Consider the following 17,488-nt stretch of genomic DNA (forward strand, 5'->3'; position numbering starts at 1 on the left):
ACGTAGAGGAGGAAGCCCTGCGCACAGCTCAGCGCAGCTCACAGGCGCAGCCAGCTCTGCCTCCGCAGCCCCCGGAGAGGCCGTCCCTCATGGGCGCCCCATCCTCCGTTTGTTTTCTCTGTTCTCTAGGAGCCTGCTGGTGCCGCAGGTGCTGGTTTCCTGCCAGGTGCTGGCTCCTTTAGGCTTGCGTGGGCAGTGGGCACAGCCGCTCCAGGGACTGGGTGGTGAGCCTGCTCAGGCAGGACTCCAGGATGGAAACAGCAGGGTGAGGGGAAGATGCCTCCCCTGGCCTCTGAGGGTGTCTGCCTCGGGAAGACGTGGCCCAGGCCTTCCTCTGTGAGCAGCTGAGCGTGTCCCAGGCCCAACTACCAAACGTTTTGGGGATTCGAACTGGAAATAGCGCAGCAGAGACAGCCAGAAGGTCCTGCCATTGCCAGCACTCAAGCAAGTCTTTCCTCAGAGTGAAAAAACAAAAGCTGTCTGATTTCCCAAGTTTAAAACCATCAGGTTCCACTGCATGTATTGATTATAGGGATTAAGGTTCTCTGGCTCCCCCGTAACGCACCAGGCGTGGAATTTTCCCCATCCTGTCTAGCATCATCCCTAACACTGGAAATTCTCAATCCCGATGGATTTCTTCCCTTGGTTGACTGTTGCCTGTTTTTCCAGGATTCCTGGTAAAGCAGATACGTTGCTTTATCCCCCGCATGTATGGCCTCTCCGTGATGTTTGTCTCCTGTCGACTCCTTGTGGAGACCTGGGAGAGAGCGCCACCTAAGCCCAGCCTCGCCTCCAGACTGTGCCTCGTCTCTGGGCTGTATTTGTTCATTTCTAGAAACTTCGCCTCTTATTTAGATCTTCATTGTCTCTTTCATGATGTCTGCTTCCCTCTGTGCTTTTAATTCCTTCTGTCATGTCTTATTTTTGATAGTTCTATTACCTAAAGTTCCTAGGAGCCTAATCCCACTAGTCACATGTCTGCCGATATTTGCCCATGTGGGTCGTTGCCTTGAGTGTTTTATAATTTTGCTTTGTAAACTCATCTTAGTTGGGGCTTCGTCTGTGGGAATCCTGTGAGGCTTGAACTGAAAGCATGTCCCTCTAGACAGGAGCACTGCTGACATTTGGGCTTGGTCCCAGCCCTTTGTCCTGTACACTGTAGGTTTTAGCAGCACCCTGGTCTCTACCCAGGGTAGAAATAAGTATGTGCCCAGGCCTCACCAAATGCCTCTGGGGGAGTCACCCCGTTGAGCAGCACTGCTCCGGACTGAGTATGTGTTTGGTGCTGACAGGCCATAGAGATGCTACCCACCTAAGACTACTTTTTATGGGGATAATTTCTTAGCTCTGAGTTTCACAGACCAACATTCCAACCTTAGACCCATTGTGCAGGTAGGAATGAAACACATACTCTCATACACACTCTGGTCCTCTCTGACCTGGAACCAGGCAGAGACATCCTGCCACCTTTCTGTACCAGAAGGTAACTTTCCCCTAGACACCCTTTCACTGAAGGTGCAGCCCGACAAGGCCCTGCTTCCCGTGGGGTTCGTTCAGACCCTCCTCCTCTTGCACGATTTGCTCTCTGTCGAAACGAATGCGTCTGAGAGACCCCACACCCTTGGTGCTTTCACCTGTAATACCTTTCGGGAATTCGAGATGTTTATTTTTGCTCTTATGAGTGAAGTTGGGCATCTTTTCATATGTTTAAATGCTTTTTTTCCCCTTTACTGTTAACTTTGTGACAACTTGTCCATTTTCTCTATGGAGCTGTCAGTCTTTTTCTTCAAATCTTAAGAAGTAGCATATAATTTATGTTTATATTTGTAAATATATATCCTGGGGGAAGAAACTCTTTACAGCAGAGTTCCAGGTTTTGTTGGTTATCGAGTTCTCTTAATGATTATTTTAGTGATATTCCTACCTGTAGAGAATTTGGAGCACACGTTTGACTTGACTATGAAGGGAGTCCAGCAGCTTGTTCCACAATTCAGAGTGAGGCTCCGCCAGGACGTGAAAATTGGAGCCACAGTCCCCGGCGCGGGGCAGGGGTGATGAAGCCTTTTACATTTAAAGCAGCCCTTTCCCCCTTGACCTTCGGTGGATGGCATCAGGTGCCCGGCTGGCGTCGGGCCCTGGCCCAGGTCTCCTGAGGCAGCCTCTGCGGGGCGGACTTCCCTTGGCCGCCCCGCCAGCGAGTCTCTAGGAGGTAAACTGAGGCAGCCGGGCCTGCGGAGAGGCTGTGGTCCTGCGGGGCCGCCTGGAGATGGCAGGAGTGCGGGCAGGAAGAACCAAGCGGGCGGGCTGGAGCGAGCCCGTGGTTGCGCCTGGTCACCGGCCCAGGGCCACGCGGCGGGTGGCGGTGCCCGAGTCTAACGCAACCCGTTCCTCCCGCAGGCCCGCCCCGCCGCCGGCGCCGCGCGTGGGGCCATGGCCCTGCTCCCGCGGCCCGCGGAGCGCCCCGAGCCCCCCGAGCCCCCGCGCCGCCGGGGCCGCGCCCGGCACGTCATCATCAACGTGGGCGGCTGCAGGGTGCGCCTGGCCTGGGCCGCGCTGGCGCGCTGTCCGCTCGCGCGCCTGGAGCGTCTGCGCGCCTGCCGCGGCCGCGAGGAGCTGCTGCGCGTCTGCGACGACTACGACGCGAGCCGCGACGAGTTCTTCTTCGACCGCAGCCCGTGCGCCTTCCGCGCCATCGCCGCGCTGCTGCGCGCCGGGAAGCTGCGGCTGCTGCGCGGGCCGTGCGCGCTGGCCTTCCGCGAGGAGCTGGCCTACTGGGGCATCGACGAGGCGCGCCTGGAGCGCTGCTGTCTGCGCCGCCTGCGCCGCCGCGAGGAGGAGGCGGCCGAGGCGCGCGCGCCGCGCCCGCGCCCGGGCCCGCCGCGGAGCCCCGTGGGCGCGCTGCCGCCCCGCGGCCGCCTGGCCCGCGGCCGCCGGCGCCTGCGCGACGTGGTGGACAACCCGCACTCGGGGCTGGCGGGCAAGCTCTTCGCCTGCGTGTCCGTGGCCTTCGTGGCCGTCACGGCGGTCGGCCTCTGCCTGAGCACCATGCCGGACATCCGCGCCGAGGAGGAGCGGGTGAGCGGGGCGCGGGGCGGGCGCGGGGCGGGCGCGGGGCGGGCGCGGGGCGGGCTGGGCCTGGCAGAGGGAGGGGCAGCGGGGCTGAGGCCGGGGCCTGGGTCTGGGGTCGGGGCCGGGGCCTGGAAGCAGCCGGGCCCCGCGGGGGGAGTGGGGTCTCAGAAACCCGCTGTCCATCGTGGCCGCAGCCGCCAGCGCCGGGCCGCCTGGACGGGCTCGGTAACGCGCCCTGGGCAGCGCCCCGCCGCCAGGCCGGCCCTTCTGCGGGGCTTTGCGCTGAAGGGGCCGCTGCAGCCTCAGGAACCGAGGCTGCGCCCGGTCTCCCGCAGGCCTGGGCGCTTCGTCCGCGCGGGGCGGGAACATAAGGTCCAGAGGGTCCTGCGCTCAAGCGCGTGCATCCTGGACCCAAAGGGTGTGGCTTCCACGTTCTTTGAGGGCGGGAGAGCCGGGGCTGGCTTTGTCCGGAAGGGGGAGTCCTTTCTGAGCATTGGGGGGACTCCGGCTCCCCCTCTGTCCTGTGAGACCCGCGGTGCCCGCGTCTGCGCACCCAGGGCCGCGGTGTTCAGGAGCCGGCCAGGGAGGCCTGCGGTGGTGTCTCCCAGCGGGTGGGTTAGGAGAAGAGGGTGCCCCAGGGTGGGAAGGACGTCGCTGAGTGTCACCCTGAAGGGCCTCCCTGCCTTCCCGATGGGGCGGGAGGCGTGGGCGCTGCTGCCCTCTCCCGGGGCAGTTCCCGGCTCCCACCCGCCAGGAGCCACGGACTCAGAACTGAGCCCCCTCGGGCAGGGCAGCTGGTCGCCTGCGCGGCGGGGAGGCTGGGCCAGGGCTGCTCCGTGAGCCAGCTCCTTACAGGACAGTGGGGAGCTGGGGGAGATGCCCCACATCCTCCCGGAACGTTAGCTGTTACCTGGCTTCACCACAAGTGTGGCCACCCGCCTGCAGATTAAAGTTGAGTGAATTTCAGGAAATGGGTTTGGTGTCCTTCACTGTCTGCGTGTCTGGTTCCTGGGCTGTTCCCAGTTGTATTTGCCAGGCCCAAGCTCTGGAATGTGCCGCTAAGCAGACACTTGACGCATCTTGGTTTTCGCAGCAGCAATTAGGCCGCACAGTGTGCAGGACAGAAGTAGTTCAGATAAGGGTCAGAGGACAGGAAGCGTTGGGGCTGCTTCAACCAGCGACGGCACCCGAGGCCACGCCGGCCCTTGCAGGACCCTCTGGGGCGGGCACCTGTGTCCAGGCCGCCCACGGTTCTTGTCCGCCCCTCTCCTTCCCACCCCGAAGCACCGTCACGCGGTCCAGGTGCCAGCCCGGCAGCCCGGCGTTGGTGAGCAACGGCGCCCTCCGCCGCCCGGCGGGGCCTTTAGGGAGCACCTGGCCCGCTGCCCACGGGTGGCGCTGAGTCAGAGGCCGGCACTGTCACTGCTGCGGAAGGAAAGGCTGCATGTCTCATCACGCGTGTAAGATACACACAACATTCACCATCGCAGCCCTTTGAGCATGCTGTTGGGTGGCACTGAGCACGTTCAGTGTTGGACAGCTGTCCCCACCATCTGTCCCCGGAAACAACTCCGCAGTGTCCCTCCCCCGGCCCCTGGCACCCACCGTCCACTTTCCGTCTCTGTGTGTTGACCGTCCAGGCGCCTCGCGTAACTGGCCCCTGTGGTACTGGCCCTGCCGTGACTGGTTGTGTCACCCAGCGGGACGTCCCCCAGGTGCAGCCAGGTAGCAGGTGTCAGCTTTTCCTCCCCTTGAAGGCTGGGTGACGTCCCGCGCACGGACCACGCTGGGCTCACCATGCGTCCGTGGTGGACACCGGGCGCTTCCTCCTCGTGGCTGCTGCGCATGTGCCGTTGTGAACGTGGGCACAGCCTGGGTAGGCCCTTGGGAGGGCCGCACGTCCATCATTCGGGCACCAGCGACTGTCACGTGATGTGCTGCTGCCTCCGTGACTTTCTGGGAAACTGGCAGCATGGAGGACATGGAGTGCTCTGGCCGCGTCCAGGAGAGCAGCCCCTGCAGCCAATTACGGGCACCCCTTCACCCGGCACCAAGCGCCCCAACCAGAAGAGGCTCTGGGGGGGACTGAGGGGCTGGAAGAGCCCCGCCCGCCCTGAGGGGGCCCTGCCCTCCACAGGCAGCCCCGTACCTGGGTGCTGAGGACGTCCCTCCTAACGCTTGGCTCTCCCACAGTCGGACAGGACGAGCTCCTGGGGTCGGGGGAACTGAGATGCAGGAGTCGGTGGACTGGTTCCTGTGGAGGCTCCAGGGACAGTGCTCCATGCCCTTCCAGCTTGTCCCCAAGCCCCTCCTCCCTCCTCAGAGCCGTCACTCTGGTCCTTCCATGTCACTGCCTCCTACCCTCTAGCCTCCCCTCGTATAACCGCACTGGGACCCCCGCAGCCCAGGACTCCCCGCAACTCAGGGTCCTTTCCTTCATCCCACCTGCATTGCCCTCCTGCCACAGGAGGTGACAGCCATGGTCAGGGGACGAGGACATGAATGTCTTCTGGACTTACTGAGACGACCATGGCTGTGACGACAGGCAAGGGTGCAGTTTCTGTGCTTGTCCTCCAGCCCCATCCGGGACAGCAGCCCTGCCAACAGGACACCCTTGGTCACGGTGAACACCTGCTGTCTTGACAGCCCCGGGGTCGCTGCCCTCCCGCCCTGAGCTGCGCTCATGATCTCACACTAAGCAGATGTGAGATGTTCCTTCTTCCACCTGAGCCCCACCTCCTATTTGAGGGGCTCCAAGGGCATGGAGACTTGGAGCAGAGACGCGGTGCTGGGACCTCAGAGTGGCTGCTGCGGGGTCTCTGGAAGGAACTGTGGCTTCACTGGGAGAGGAGGTACAGTGTCTGAGGAGCAAAGACCTGTTATCCACCCAACTATAACAGGAAGGCCCGGGAACCGTGCCCAGAAAACTCGCGGAACGCTCAATCCTAAATTATCTTTGAGCAAAACATTCGCCATGTGTCACCAACAGCTCTCAGAACCTAAGAACAAAGCCTCTTCAACAAAATTAATTGTACTTCCTCGCTGTGGGCACCTCAGGGCACCCCCAGCCCGGAGAGAGGAGAGCAAGGCCACCAACCCTGTCCCCACCACACCTGTGTGTCCCCAGCTGCATGTGACCCCAGGGCCGTGGCCTCCACCTGGGAGACCTGGAGTGTGTGAACCCAGGACCCACCCTGCCCCGTCCGAGAACGTCCTGACCTCACAGTGTCGTGAGCAGGGTTCCCTCCTCAGGGCCAGTCCACGGTGGGACCATCCACACAGTGGCCACGGCATCTGAGGGTAGAAATACCAAAACCCTAAACATCCACAGAAAGTTCTGAATTTTCTGACCCAAAAATGTACATTCTAAACAACAAAAACCACACCACGGGAGCCTTGCTTTCCTGTGGTTCTCGGGAGAAACCGTCACAGCAATGGTAACCCAGAGACGTCCCTGCCACCTTACTCCCAGGCTAGATTCCACAGACAAGTAGATGCCTTGATGCCACGTATTGGAGGCTGTGGAGAAGGGTTGGAGCTGGAGGTGGTGTCGTCTGTCACCCTGTCACTGAGCAGAGACCACGCTCAGTGGGAAGGGGGTCCTCCAGGCTCTTGGACAGTGAAGCAGGGCTGACCCAAACCTCCCTGCTCCTGTCACTATGGAAACCCCAAACCAGAGGGGACGGTGAGACCCCCTCTTCCTGCTGCTTCTGCAGTGTCTCCAGTGGGTCTGTGGCCTTCATTTCTCTGCCTGCCTCAGGGCCTAGGCCAACACACCATGCTTGGGGCCTGGGCACCTTGATGGAGGCACCAGGTGAGCATGCATGTGTGACCAGAGCACCCCAACTGCTGCTGAATAATCTAGAAGCAGGTATTGATTCTCCTGAGAATGTGTGTCTGGAGTGAAATTTGTTGACAGGGGTGCAGTCACTGGGGCCGAGGAGAGGTGGAGGCCATGCCCAGGTGTGGGCAGTTGTGGATGATGCAGCTGACCCAGAGGAGGGGCCTTCAGACAGTGGAGGGGGATGGTGGAGGGATGGGCCGAAGCTGGTGGTGACCCAGCAAATAGCTCCAGGTTTCTGCTGTGTGGTGGTGGCCGGGGAGCTGCTTGGAGACAGAGCTGCGCTCCCACCAGGGTCTGGTGGGTGGCAGAGCAAGTGTGTGCACCAGCCTACGGGAGACCCCGTCCCCAGCAGGGTCTGCGGGGGGCATGCTGCTTGGAAGCCATCTAGCCCTTTTCACTGGGCCGACGTCTGGCTCTGAGTCGATTTTCTTCCCTTAAATTCACGTGATTAAATCAAGACCTGCATAATTAGTGACAGATTTCAGGACTGGGACTTCAGCGATCAAATTCACAAGGAACATTTGGCAACAGTGTGGGGAGCTGGTGACAAAGTTTTTGCTGCCTGTGGGCACAGACCGCACTTTGCCAGCCTCTCCCTGGAATAAGGGCCTTGCTGCGCTGGGCCGTTAGTCCCAGAGAGTAGGGGCTCCCAGGGAACAGAGCCAGCGGGAGAGAAGTAGGCAGGGCGAGCAGAAGCAGGTTTACAGTTGCGAGTATGCGAAAGTTTATTATTGTATTATTATTATTTATTGTATTATTTTCCATACAAACAACTGTAAGCCTACCTTTGCCCCACCCTGTATATTTACATTTTATAAAGAGCTGGCTGTGAACACCTGAGACCCGGGGTCGGTGGGCTGGAGACCCAGGAAGAGCCGAAGGAGGAGGCGTTCCAGCCCAGCCCGCAAGCTGGAGGCCCCACTTAAGGGAGGTCAGCCTTTCTGTTCTGCTCAGGCCTTCCACTGATTGGACGAGGCCCACCACACCAGCAGGACAATTGGTTTACTTGGAGTCCAGCAACTCAAAGGCTAATCTCACCCAGAGGCACCCTCACCAACAGACCCAGAATCATGCCTGACCAACATCCAGGCACCCGGGGCCCAGTCAAGTTAACATGTGAAATTAACCATCGCCCTCGCTGTCTCGTGGTCCATGTGTCTGTGGTTTGAGTGGGGAGTCCTGTTTACTGACACACCCTGCAAGGCCCAGCCCTGAGAAATGACAGATCCCGCTTTGGGATCTGTGGGGAACCCCTGAAGGGGCCTCCAGGGAGCCAAGCATGAAGACTCGTCACCCATCCCAAACTCTGGCCCAGGAAGAAGGGATGTGGGCCTGAGCCCTGGGTGGGCAGGGCCCCTACATTAGGGACTGATTTCTCAGGAAAGAGCAGGTACAGTGGACTGAATGTTATGTTCCCCCCAGTTCATACACTGAAACCTAACCCCGAATGCGATAGTGTTAGGAGGTGGGGCCTTTGGAAGGTGATTTGGTGATGAGGTGGGAGCCCCCGTGAGTGGGATTTTACGTCCCATAAAAGAGCCCCCAGAGAGCTTGCTCCCCTCCCACCACGCAGGACACAGAGAAGACAGTGTCTATGAGCCAGGAAGCAGCCTCATCGGCCCCTGAGTCTGAGGGCCCCAGGATCTTGGATTTTCAGGACCGAGAGAACTAAATATTTGCTGGTTAAGCTGCCTCCTCAGTGGTGTCCTGTTATAGCTGCCCTGTTGGCAAAGCTCTGAGGCAGGAGTCAGCAAAATCCAGTGGCAACGTCGAGCCGTGGCCGGGCCTCGTCCGGAGCCAGGCCTGTCTGAGCTCAGGTCCCGAAACCTCGCCTCTCTCGTCTTCTGCTGAGAGACGGGAGGCGAGCACGTAGCAGGGGCACCCACGTCCTCTGAGGCATCAGCCCCTCCCCTGATGCCCATGCCCCTGCCACGCTGCCTAGAATCATAGTCCAGGGCCCCAGACGGCCATCAGCGCCCACGTTTGAGCAAGCTCTGCCTGTTTTTATGGAGACCCCACTGTGGACTCTTGGAGGCCCTGGAAACAGCCGGATTGGCCAACAGATAAACATAAAGCTCAGGGCATTATGTTCCCTCTATTTTCTGCACAAATTTGGCATAAAAAAAATAGGGGATTTGAGTTTTGGATCTGTGCTTATCTGAAAAAAGACCTGTGCTCCAGTGCTTAGAGTAGAAACTACAAGATTCTTTTCTGTTTGTTTTTTTAAATATATTTTTTATTTTATTATTATTTTTTTTAATTATGTTTTTATTGATTTCATTGAGGAAGGGAGAGGGGGAGAGAGAAACATTAATGATGAGAGAGAGTCATTGATCGGCTGCCTCCTGCACACCCCCCATGGGGGATCGAGGAGCCCGCACCCCAGGCATGTGTCCTGACCAGGAATCAAACCTCAATCTCCTGGATCCTAGGTCGATGCTCAACCACTGAGCCACACCCGGCCGGGGTCTTTTCTGTTTTTTATCACTTTATTTTTTAGAGCAGTTTAGGTTCACAGCAGAATTGAGAGAAAGGCATTAAGATTTCCCATGCCCTCCTGCCCCCACCTGCACAGCCCCCCCATTACCCACGTCCCCCACCAGAGGGGACGTTTGTTACAGTGCGTGGACCTGAGCCAGGGTGGTGGACCTGGGACGGGGTGGCAGGTCCTCAGGCGGCTGCTGCGGCAGCTGCCATTGAGCAGGTGATTCCTGAGCAGACACTGAAAATGAGCAGAAATTTGGGACAGGCCATGGAGTTGCAGGTGGCTTCTGGTGGAGGGAGGGTCTTTGGTGACAGCGTGTTGCCCCAGACGCAGAGTCAGGGTGCGGAGCCCAGGATGGATGCTGATGGATGAAGAAAGATGTCAGGCCTGAGAATCACTCATGTGGAAGAGCTCTCCAGTAGGGAACACAAGAGCAGGTGGGACCCGAGCGCCCAGCAGTGATCTCATGAGCCTCCCACGTGTGGCTGGTGGGATTGCAGGTGTCAGTCAGCATGGGTTCCACTTAGTCACTGCAGGCCACTTACCCGCTGCACATCCATTGTCCTCCCTGTGGTGACGTCCATGATACCGGATGACAGATGTAAGCACACAGCCTGGACCCGAGGCAGAGCTCATGGAGGGGGCACTGGCACAGAATTCTCCCCAGGGGAACGTGCAGTGGGGCAGTAGCAAGCCCGCTGTGTACTCGCTAACTGCCTGACTTTACAGGACTGGATTTGCTCAGGAACTTGACCTAAGGACATCCATTCAGAACTGGCCACGCTGTGGGTCCTTCAGAAAACCTGGCTCATCCTGTGGGTCTGCGGGCACTGGCTGGTGAGGTGCCGTTGGCCTCTGGCTGCCCAGTGCTCAATACAGTTGGAGAAAAGGTGCCATCTGCCTGGAAAAAATAACTTCCTACTGAACCCAGTTGGAAAGTGGGACCCCAGCACAGAAGCTTGGGTGACAGGGCCCCTCCTGGCCAGCACCCTGGTGGTTTCATGCTGTGGTCGTGGAGGCTGGGGAAGCACCCAGCCTGGCTGAGCAGAGGGAGCCTGAGCACTGCAGTTACTGAATTCCTGGTTGGGCACCAAGCAGGGGACCCCACTGCCCTGGGTGTCTGTGCCCCATGGAGAAGCCACTACGGAAACCTCCAAAAGGCAAACGCTCAGCCCTGCGGGCAGGTAGGACTCAGGCCGTGGGGGAGAGGTGCGTATGCACTCATGGACTGATGGACAGTCTCGAGAACGGAAACGTGGCCAAAGTGAATGGACTAAATGAAGAGCAGTGGCTGCCAGTGTGCCACCATCTGCAACACAGAATTCAAATTCGTGGTTTGGAGCCGTCTCTCCTGAAATGGGCGCCCTCTTTGTGCATTCGCCGGGTGCTGCCCTCGGTAATCGTCTTGTTCATCTGCGTCCGTAGTGGCTGGAGCTGGTCACTCCTGTGGGACAGACAGCCCAGTAGGGCCCGGGGGTTGCAGCCATGAGCACAAGGAAGATCGCAGGGCCTGAATTCCATGGTGCTGGTGGTCCCGGTTCCCTCCTGTCCTCAGGCCCAGATGTCGCCTGCAGGGCGAGCTCACTGGGCGATGGGAGACCAGGCTCGGTCAGCCGCGGGAGGCAGAGGTGCGATGCTTCCTAAGGCACCGGTATTTATTTCTTTATGGAGACAGCACAGAACCTCGGGGTGGTGACAGGAAAGCGATGACAGCCTCTTCAGTGCAGGTGACGGGAAATGAGCACATTCCTTACTTCTGTGGAAGCGGCTGGTTCTATTTTTAAACAACCAGTTCTCTAGGGTCGATTGAATAGTCTTGCTTTTCTGTTTGCACTACAAGAGCCTTTCCCATAGATAATTGGAAAAAATAAACCTCGATTCAGCTCAAAGTCAAGTTATTATAAATTCGTAGTTAGTGAAGTGAGTTAATAAATGTTTTCTTATGGGAGGTTAAACCCAGATGAGCCCAGTAACGATGGCAGGCGCAGGTGCTGCCGGTAGGATCTCCCTGCACAGCGACCAGAGCGCGGCTACCCTGCTGGTCCATTTGCTGGCTACACAGCGTTTCTGATGGATTGATGGAGACGTGGGCGTCAGTGTCCAGAAGATACAGAGGGAGCAAAGGCATGTGAGCAGTTTGGGGATTAATTGTGCGTGAGGTGAACAGGAGAGCCTGCAAGCCTCGGGGTCCTTGAGGAAACTCTCAGCCAGAACCTCGGGCCAGGCTGCAGCCCCGGGGAGCTCAGCTGGTGCCCTCACCAACTGGCTAACATAGTGGACCCCCCCCACATGGGCCTCCCTCCACCTCCTGGTTTAATAGAACCGGCAGCATCCTTGGCAGGGCTCCCGCCACTGAATTTTTGATTCTCTGAAAGAGTAACAAAGCCGAGGATGGACGTGTGCTGGGGGCCAGGCCTCTCCCCAGAGTCAGACACTGACCGCCTATGGCCTCTGTTCCTGAAAAGACTTGGCCCTGAGCTTCCGTTTATTTTCCCTAGAAAATAAAAGCGGGGTCAGTGCCAAGTGAGCACCATGAGGAGTCCATACTTCCAGCAATGGTTTCCAAACACTTTTCCAAAGTTGGCTTGGATCGGCTGTTACTGTCCCTTGTGTTGGAGCCTGGCCTTCCCCCCGGGACTCCTCTGCCTGGCGTGGACAGCCCCCTCCAGAGGTCTCCTGGGGCTCAGCCAGCCTACTTGCCCAGTTTGGATCCCCGAGCGTGGGCATGGAGGACAGTCTGAGATGTTTCGCTGTTTGGTGGGGTTTTGTAATTGTGGATGACACCATCCACATAAGGGTTAGGGATGCCCTCACATCTGCTGTTGGGCAGCCGCCTCCCACAGCCTCATAAGTGTGTCTGTAATTAGCTCAGACCTCTTACCTTCACTGTGCGGCTTCCTTAGGGGCAGCTCACTTTTGGTTCTTGTGCCACAAGTAGTTGGAGGAGGCCCAGTTCCGATCCTGGAAAGAAAACAAATGATAAGGAGAGGACCTGGGACCCAGAGCCTCGGGCAGAGGCACTAGGGTTATGTGTGCAGACTTTGCAGGTGGGCTTCCAGGTGCTTGGGGGTCACTTGTGAGGGCACAGTGTCTGTGGCCTTTCACCAAGCAAAGGAGTTTGCCCATGGGACCAAAGGTTCACAACAGGCCAGGGCCCAATGCCCCTGGGGACACGGCATTGGTTGGGAGTCTGGTGAGGGCCCTAGAGCAGGTCTGGGAGCCAGGGGTCAGGTGGGATGAGAGTGGTGGCCATGCCCACAGCGTGGGAGCTGGCACCTGTAGGTGTCCAGTGCCTGGCGACCTCAGGCCCTGCCAGAAAAGCTGGTGAGGGTGGGAAGGTGATATGTCCCCCATGTTCCTGCAGACAGGAGGAGGCACCTCTGTTCTCACGCGGTGTGGGGGTGACAGACCCCACTCACTGAAAGAATGGAAATGAGGTCCTGCTACGGCCTTTGAGGCCCCAGGTTCCTTTACTCCAGAAGCATCTGCCGGAGTCTGTTTTCTCCAAACACCCAGGACCTGGGACCAGAGCCCTCCTAGCCCCTGAGGGCGGCTGGCCAGTCAGTAGTCAGCAGGACACCCCGTCCACCCAAGTGGTCAGTCGGATGGGAGCAGAGTGATCTGGGAGCAGAAACAGTGCTGAGCTGGCTGGGCAGGCGGCATTTCAAAGACAGCCAGCTGGGCAGGGCAGGGCCACCAGGGCTGGGAGGCTGGTGCACCTGGTGCACAAACCCATGATAAACTCATGAGGGCACCTGGCCTGAGACCTGATTCACAAAAGCCCTGAATGTCTATGAAACACAAGCAAAAGCCAGAAGAGTAAACGGGGGAGATTGGGGGGTGGGGGGCTTCAAAACAAGGTGAGCCAGCTGAAGGCAGACTTATTTCTGACCTGGTTTTGGGCAAATAGGCCAGATGTGTCAAAGTATAATAAATTGGGGTCTGTTTTCTGGGTTAAAAGTTCCAGAAATAGCTCCCTCCAATTAACCTGCACAGCTGGTCTTAAAGGAAAGGGCCAGGGGGAGGGGGCGTTGGGGGCTCCCACAGGCCCATCTCCTCCTGGATCCACCAGGCTGGATCTGGCTGCAGGTTGGCACAAGAGGTCACTCCTGCATGGACTCAGGGTCTGCACCCTCCTCTCCCCAAACACAGTGGCTGAAGCTCCCCCCATGGAGGCTCACACTGCACCTGGCTGGGCACCTGTGCAGAGACATGGGGCAGGACCTGCAGTCAGCCCAGCACGGGGGTGTTGTCTGGGTTGTGTCTGGGGCTCTGTGTCACGGGACCACCACAGGTTCCTTGGGCTGAGGTCATGAGGCTCCTGATCAGGCGGAGCCGGACAGAGATGCCTCACTGCCCTGACCTGGTGTGGAGCTGACTATACTCACTCTCCCCCGGTCACCCACCGTCACTGAGGATGGTGGCTTCCCTCCTGAGCCCTTCCTCAGGGCAGAGGTGGGTATCTACCAGATCTGTCCCAGTACCCATGGGCCCCAGCTGTCTCTTGACTGCAAATTTGTGGCTCTGGGTTTCCCTCGAATCCAGTTACTGGCCCAGGTCCAGCAGAAAGCCGCTCCTGCTCTCTCTGGAACAACCTTTAACCTCTCAGAGCTTACACCCAACTGGACACAGTGGCTTGACAAAGTCAGGCCCCCGCCCCAGGGAAAGGTGTCCCCCAGGTTCAAGGTTGGGATTCAGAGCCCCCCACCCCCTGCCCTGCTGCCCCATGAGGCTCAGGGCTGGACTCAGAGCCTTGCCAGTGGCCCAGGCAGCGTGGGGTGACCAGCGCTAAGTCTCACGTAAGACTTTACCGCCCTCAGGGGATGAACAAGCAGAAATTGCTGGAACAAAACCCTCCCCAAACCTAGAAGCAACAAGCTGCAATGCGTCTCAGGTGGCTGTGAGCTCCAGTGGGTGTGTTGCAGGTGTGGGGAGATACCCCTCCCTGTGGGCATGGGAACCGAGTCTCCTCTCTGGGGGTGGGGGGAGGGGGTCTTGGTTCAAATAGCAGATTCCTTCCTTCCTTCATAAATTTTCATAGATTTTCTTGAATACGTGTTGTTGCATTTGCTGCTTGCCCTTAGGACCATTTTCGGGGGCTTTAAACGGCTGTTTTTTAAAGGACTTTCACCAGTTTTGCTGGGGAGCAGGTCAGCTGAGCTCATGCCGGAAGCCAATCTCCAATTAAACCATTTGTTTTGTTTTGTTTTTGCTAACCCTCACCCAAGGCTATGTTTTCCATTGATTTTTAGAGAGAATGGAAGGGAGGGAGAGAGAAACATCGATGTGAGAGAGAATTGGAGAGGCTTGGTTGCTGGGCACACGAGCCCCAAGGAAGGGGGGCGTCGAACCTGCACCCCAGGTAGTGCCCTTGGCCAGGAATGCAACCCGCGACCCTTGGCGAGGGTCCGCGCCAGTTCAATCTTTTTTGCACAGGTATTGGGCGTTTCCGTGGCTAGCCCTGGCCCCGCGGCGGCATGTTTGCAGGGGCTGGGGTCAGGGGTCAGGGGTCAGGGCGGCCGGGGACCGAGGCCTGGGCCCCCCAACACGCGTCCTCTCCTCCCCAGGGCGAGTGCTCCCCCAAGTGCCGCAGCCTCTTCGTGATGGAGACCGTGTGCGTGGCCTGGTTCTCCTTCGAGCTGCTGCTGCGCTCGCTGCAGGCCGAGAGCAAGTGCGCCTTCCTGCGGACGCCGCTCAACGTGGTCGACCTGCTGGCGCTGCTGCCCTTCTACGTGTCGCTGCTCGCGGGGCTGGCGGCGGGCGCGCGCGCGGGCGGCAACAAGCTGCTGGAGCGCGCGGGGCTGGGGCTGCGGCTGCTGCGCGCGCTGCGCGTGCTCTACGTGATGCGCCTGGCGCGCCACTCGCTCGGCCTGCGCTCGCTCGGCCTGACCGTGCGCCGCTGCGCGCGCGAGTTCGGGCTGCTGCTGCTCTTCCTCTGCGTGGCCATGGCCCTGTTCGCGCCGCTCGTGCACCTGGCCGAGCGCGAGCTGGGCGCGCGCCGCGACTTCACCAGCGTGCCGGCCAGCTACTGGTGGGCCGTCATCTCCATGACCACCGTGGGCTACGGCGACATGGTGCCGCGCAGCGTGCCCGGGCAGGTGGTGGCGCTCAGCAGCATCCTCAGCGGCATCCTGCTCATGGCCTTCCCGGTCACGTCCATCTTCCACACCTTCTCGCGCTCCTACTCGGAGCTCAAGGAGCAGCAGCAGCGCGCCGCCGGCCCGGAGCCGGCCCCGCCCGAGGACAGCTCGCGCTCCGACGGCTCCGGCCCGGCCGCGGACCCTGGGGGCCTCGCGTGGGTGCGCGCGGGGCCGGCCTGACCGGGCGGGACCCTGCGCCCGGAGGCTGCCCCCGCGAGCTTAGGAGCAGGACCCCGGGAGGGACGGGAACGGCCTGAGGGGCAGCGGCTCCCCGAGCCCTCAGGGGTCTCGCTCCTGTTGGCGGTACCCGGTCCACGTGCATGTTGCTGCGGCCGGTGAGGCCCCAGAACCGGCCCAGGCTGACCCGCCCCACTCGGAGGTAGAAAACCAACCTGCGCTTTGAGCTGATTTCCTCGAGGGCACCCCAGCCTGTCTCCTTCCTTGTGTTTGCCTTTGAAGTTCTGACTCCAAAAATAAACTCAAGGAGTCCCAGCCTGTAGCAATACCAGAAGGTCACACTGTCCCCAGGCCTCAGCCTAACCCTTCCTGGCTCTTCAGCCCGAAGGCCTGGGAGCAGTGGGGGACGCGGGAGCACAGTGGGCCACAGTCCTGGAGGAGCAGTCTGGGAAAGGAGTTCCCAGGGGTGGGGGGACAGCTCCTTCCTGCTCCTGCCATGTCACCCAGGTGGTCTGTGCCCTATGAGAGGAAGGCCTTTCCTATGCTTCCAGCTCTGCAAAGCCCACACCCCTGCGAAGTGGCAGGCAGGTCTCACATGGTTGCTCATAGCCCCCCAGTTCCTTTGGGGGTCCAGCCCTAACCTCTCACCTCCTTCTGTCCCCCTATCCCGCAGGGATCTTCCTGGGTCACCTCGTCCCAGTTCTCCCCTAAACGCCTCCACCCTCTCAGCTGTCTGGGGTCCAGGTGCTCGGCATCTTAGGAACACGTTCTGGTGGTCCAGCCCTGAGGTGGTTCAGGGAGGAGCTGGGGGATGGGCCTGGGCGAGCGGTTGCTGGAAGTGTGTTGTCGCATCACCGAGGTATGAGCCTCTCCTCTAGAGACAGTGGAACTTGCCAGCTGTGGTGCTGTGCACTTCTCATGTTAATGAGCTGAGCCATGACACCTGGGACGTTGCTGCCACAGACTGGAGGGGCACCTGCATCGCTCGGCCCCACTGATGCAGGGCACTCACCCACCACCATACCTCCCAGCTTTTGGCAAGGCCCCTGGTGGGGGGACCAGAGCTGGGGGAGGCGGAGAGCAGGAGCAGGGCCAGGGTGGGGCCTCTTGCAGAATTTTCCTGCAATCGCTACTACAGCTAAGGAAAGTGCCACCTCTCCTGCACAGCTTCCTCTCAGGCACCACTAGCATCCTCCCCAGAGCACAGGGGCTAGTGGCTAAGGGTGTCCAGAGGTCACAGGGAGTCAGGACCTGCAGAGTGTGGGGCCCTTTACCTGGACAGTGGCCCTGCACGCACAGCCCGGTGTGTCACTCCAGTCCCAAGTACCCCTAGCCTCTCACTGGCCCTGCTCCGCTCAGGATGGGGCTGAGTGTTCCAGGGGACTGGCCAGAGACAGACACCAGGGTAGGAACAGGTGGCAAGTCCATGCTAAGTATGGGCTCTGCAGGGGCAGGCAGGCTGGGCCACTACAAGGAGCCTCAAGTTCCCTGTTGTCTTCACTCCCAGCCACATGTTAGCAGGCACAAGAACACCTGGGTTCTACCTGTTGTCTGTCAGTGTCAGGTGGACAGGGGGCCAGGGAAACAACTTGGTCTTCCCGGCGACCAAGAAACGTTCCAGGGTTCAGACAAGGATCCATAAGCACAGGAAGGTGAAGCCCGTCTCCCACTGTCTGCTTTCTCAAGGGTGCTCACGTCAGCTCATATCAGGTGGGGAAATGGACTCGTCCAGGGTTGACCAGGTGTACCCAACACCTGCCCTGACACCTGTTG

The 17,488-nt window shown here is 59.4% G+C and overlaps 1 protein-coding gene across 1 annotated transcript; it reads left to right on the forward strand.

The window, feature by feature from the left end:
• The first annotated feature begins 2,430 nt into the window (after window positions 1-2,430).
• On the forward strand, window positions 2,431-15,718 carry KCNG2 (potassium voltage-gated channel modifier subfamily G member 2). The gene is made up of 2 exons (XM_087819300.1): window positions 2,431-3,075; window positions 14,966-15,718. Exons 1-2 carry the CDS (start codon window positions 2,431-2,433, stop codon window positions 15,716-15,718), a joined length of 1,398 nt encoding a protein of 465 aa, XP_087675426.1.
• Window positions 15,719-17,488: the final 1,770 nt, after the last annotated feature.

Source organism: Miniopterus natalensis, chromosome 7 (genome assembly GCF_054644295.1).
Source record: "Miniopterus natalensis isolate mMinNat1 chromosome 7, mMinNat1.hap1, whole genome shotgun sequence".
Taxonomy (NCBI): domain Eukaryota; kingdom Metazoa; phylum Chordata; class Mammalia; order Chiroptera; family Miniopteridae; genus Miniopterus; species Miniopterus natalensis.

Excerpts from the sequence above, each read along its gene's own strand:
- KCNG2 (XM_087819300.1), top strand. The coding sequence starts at position 2,431 with ATGGCCCTGCTCCCGCGGCCCGCGGAGCGCCCCGAGCCCCCCGAGCCC. Across the intron at positions 3,076-14,965 it reads TCCGCGCCGAGGAGGAGCGG|GGCGAGTGCTCCCCCAAGTG; the intron begins GTGAGCGGGGCG and ends TCTCCTCCCCAG.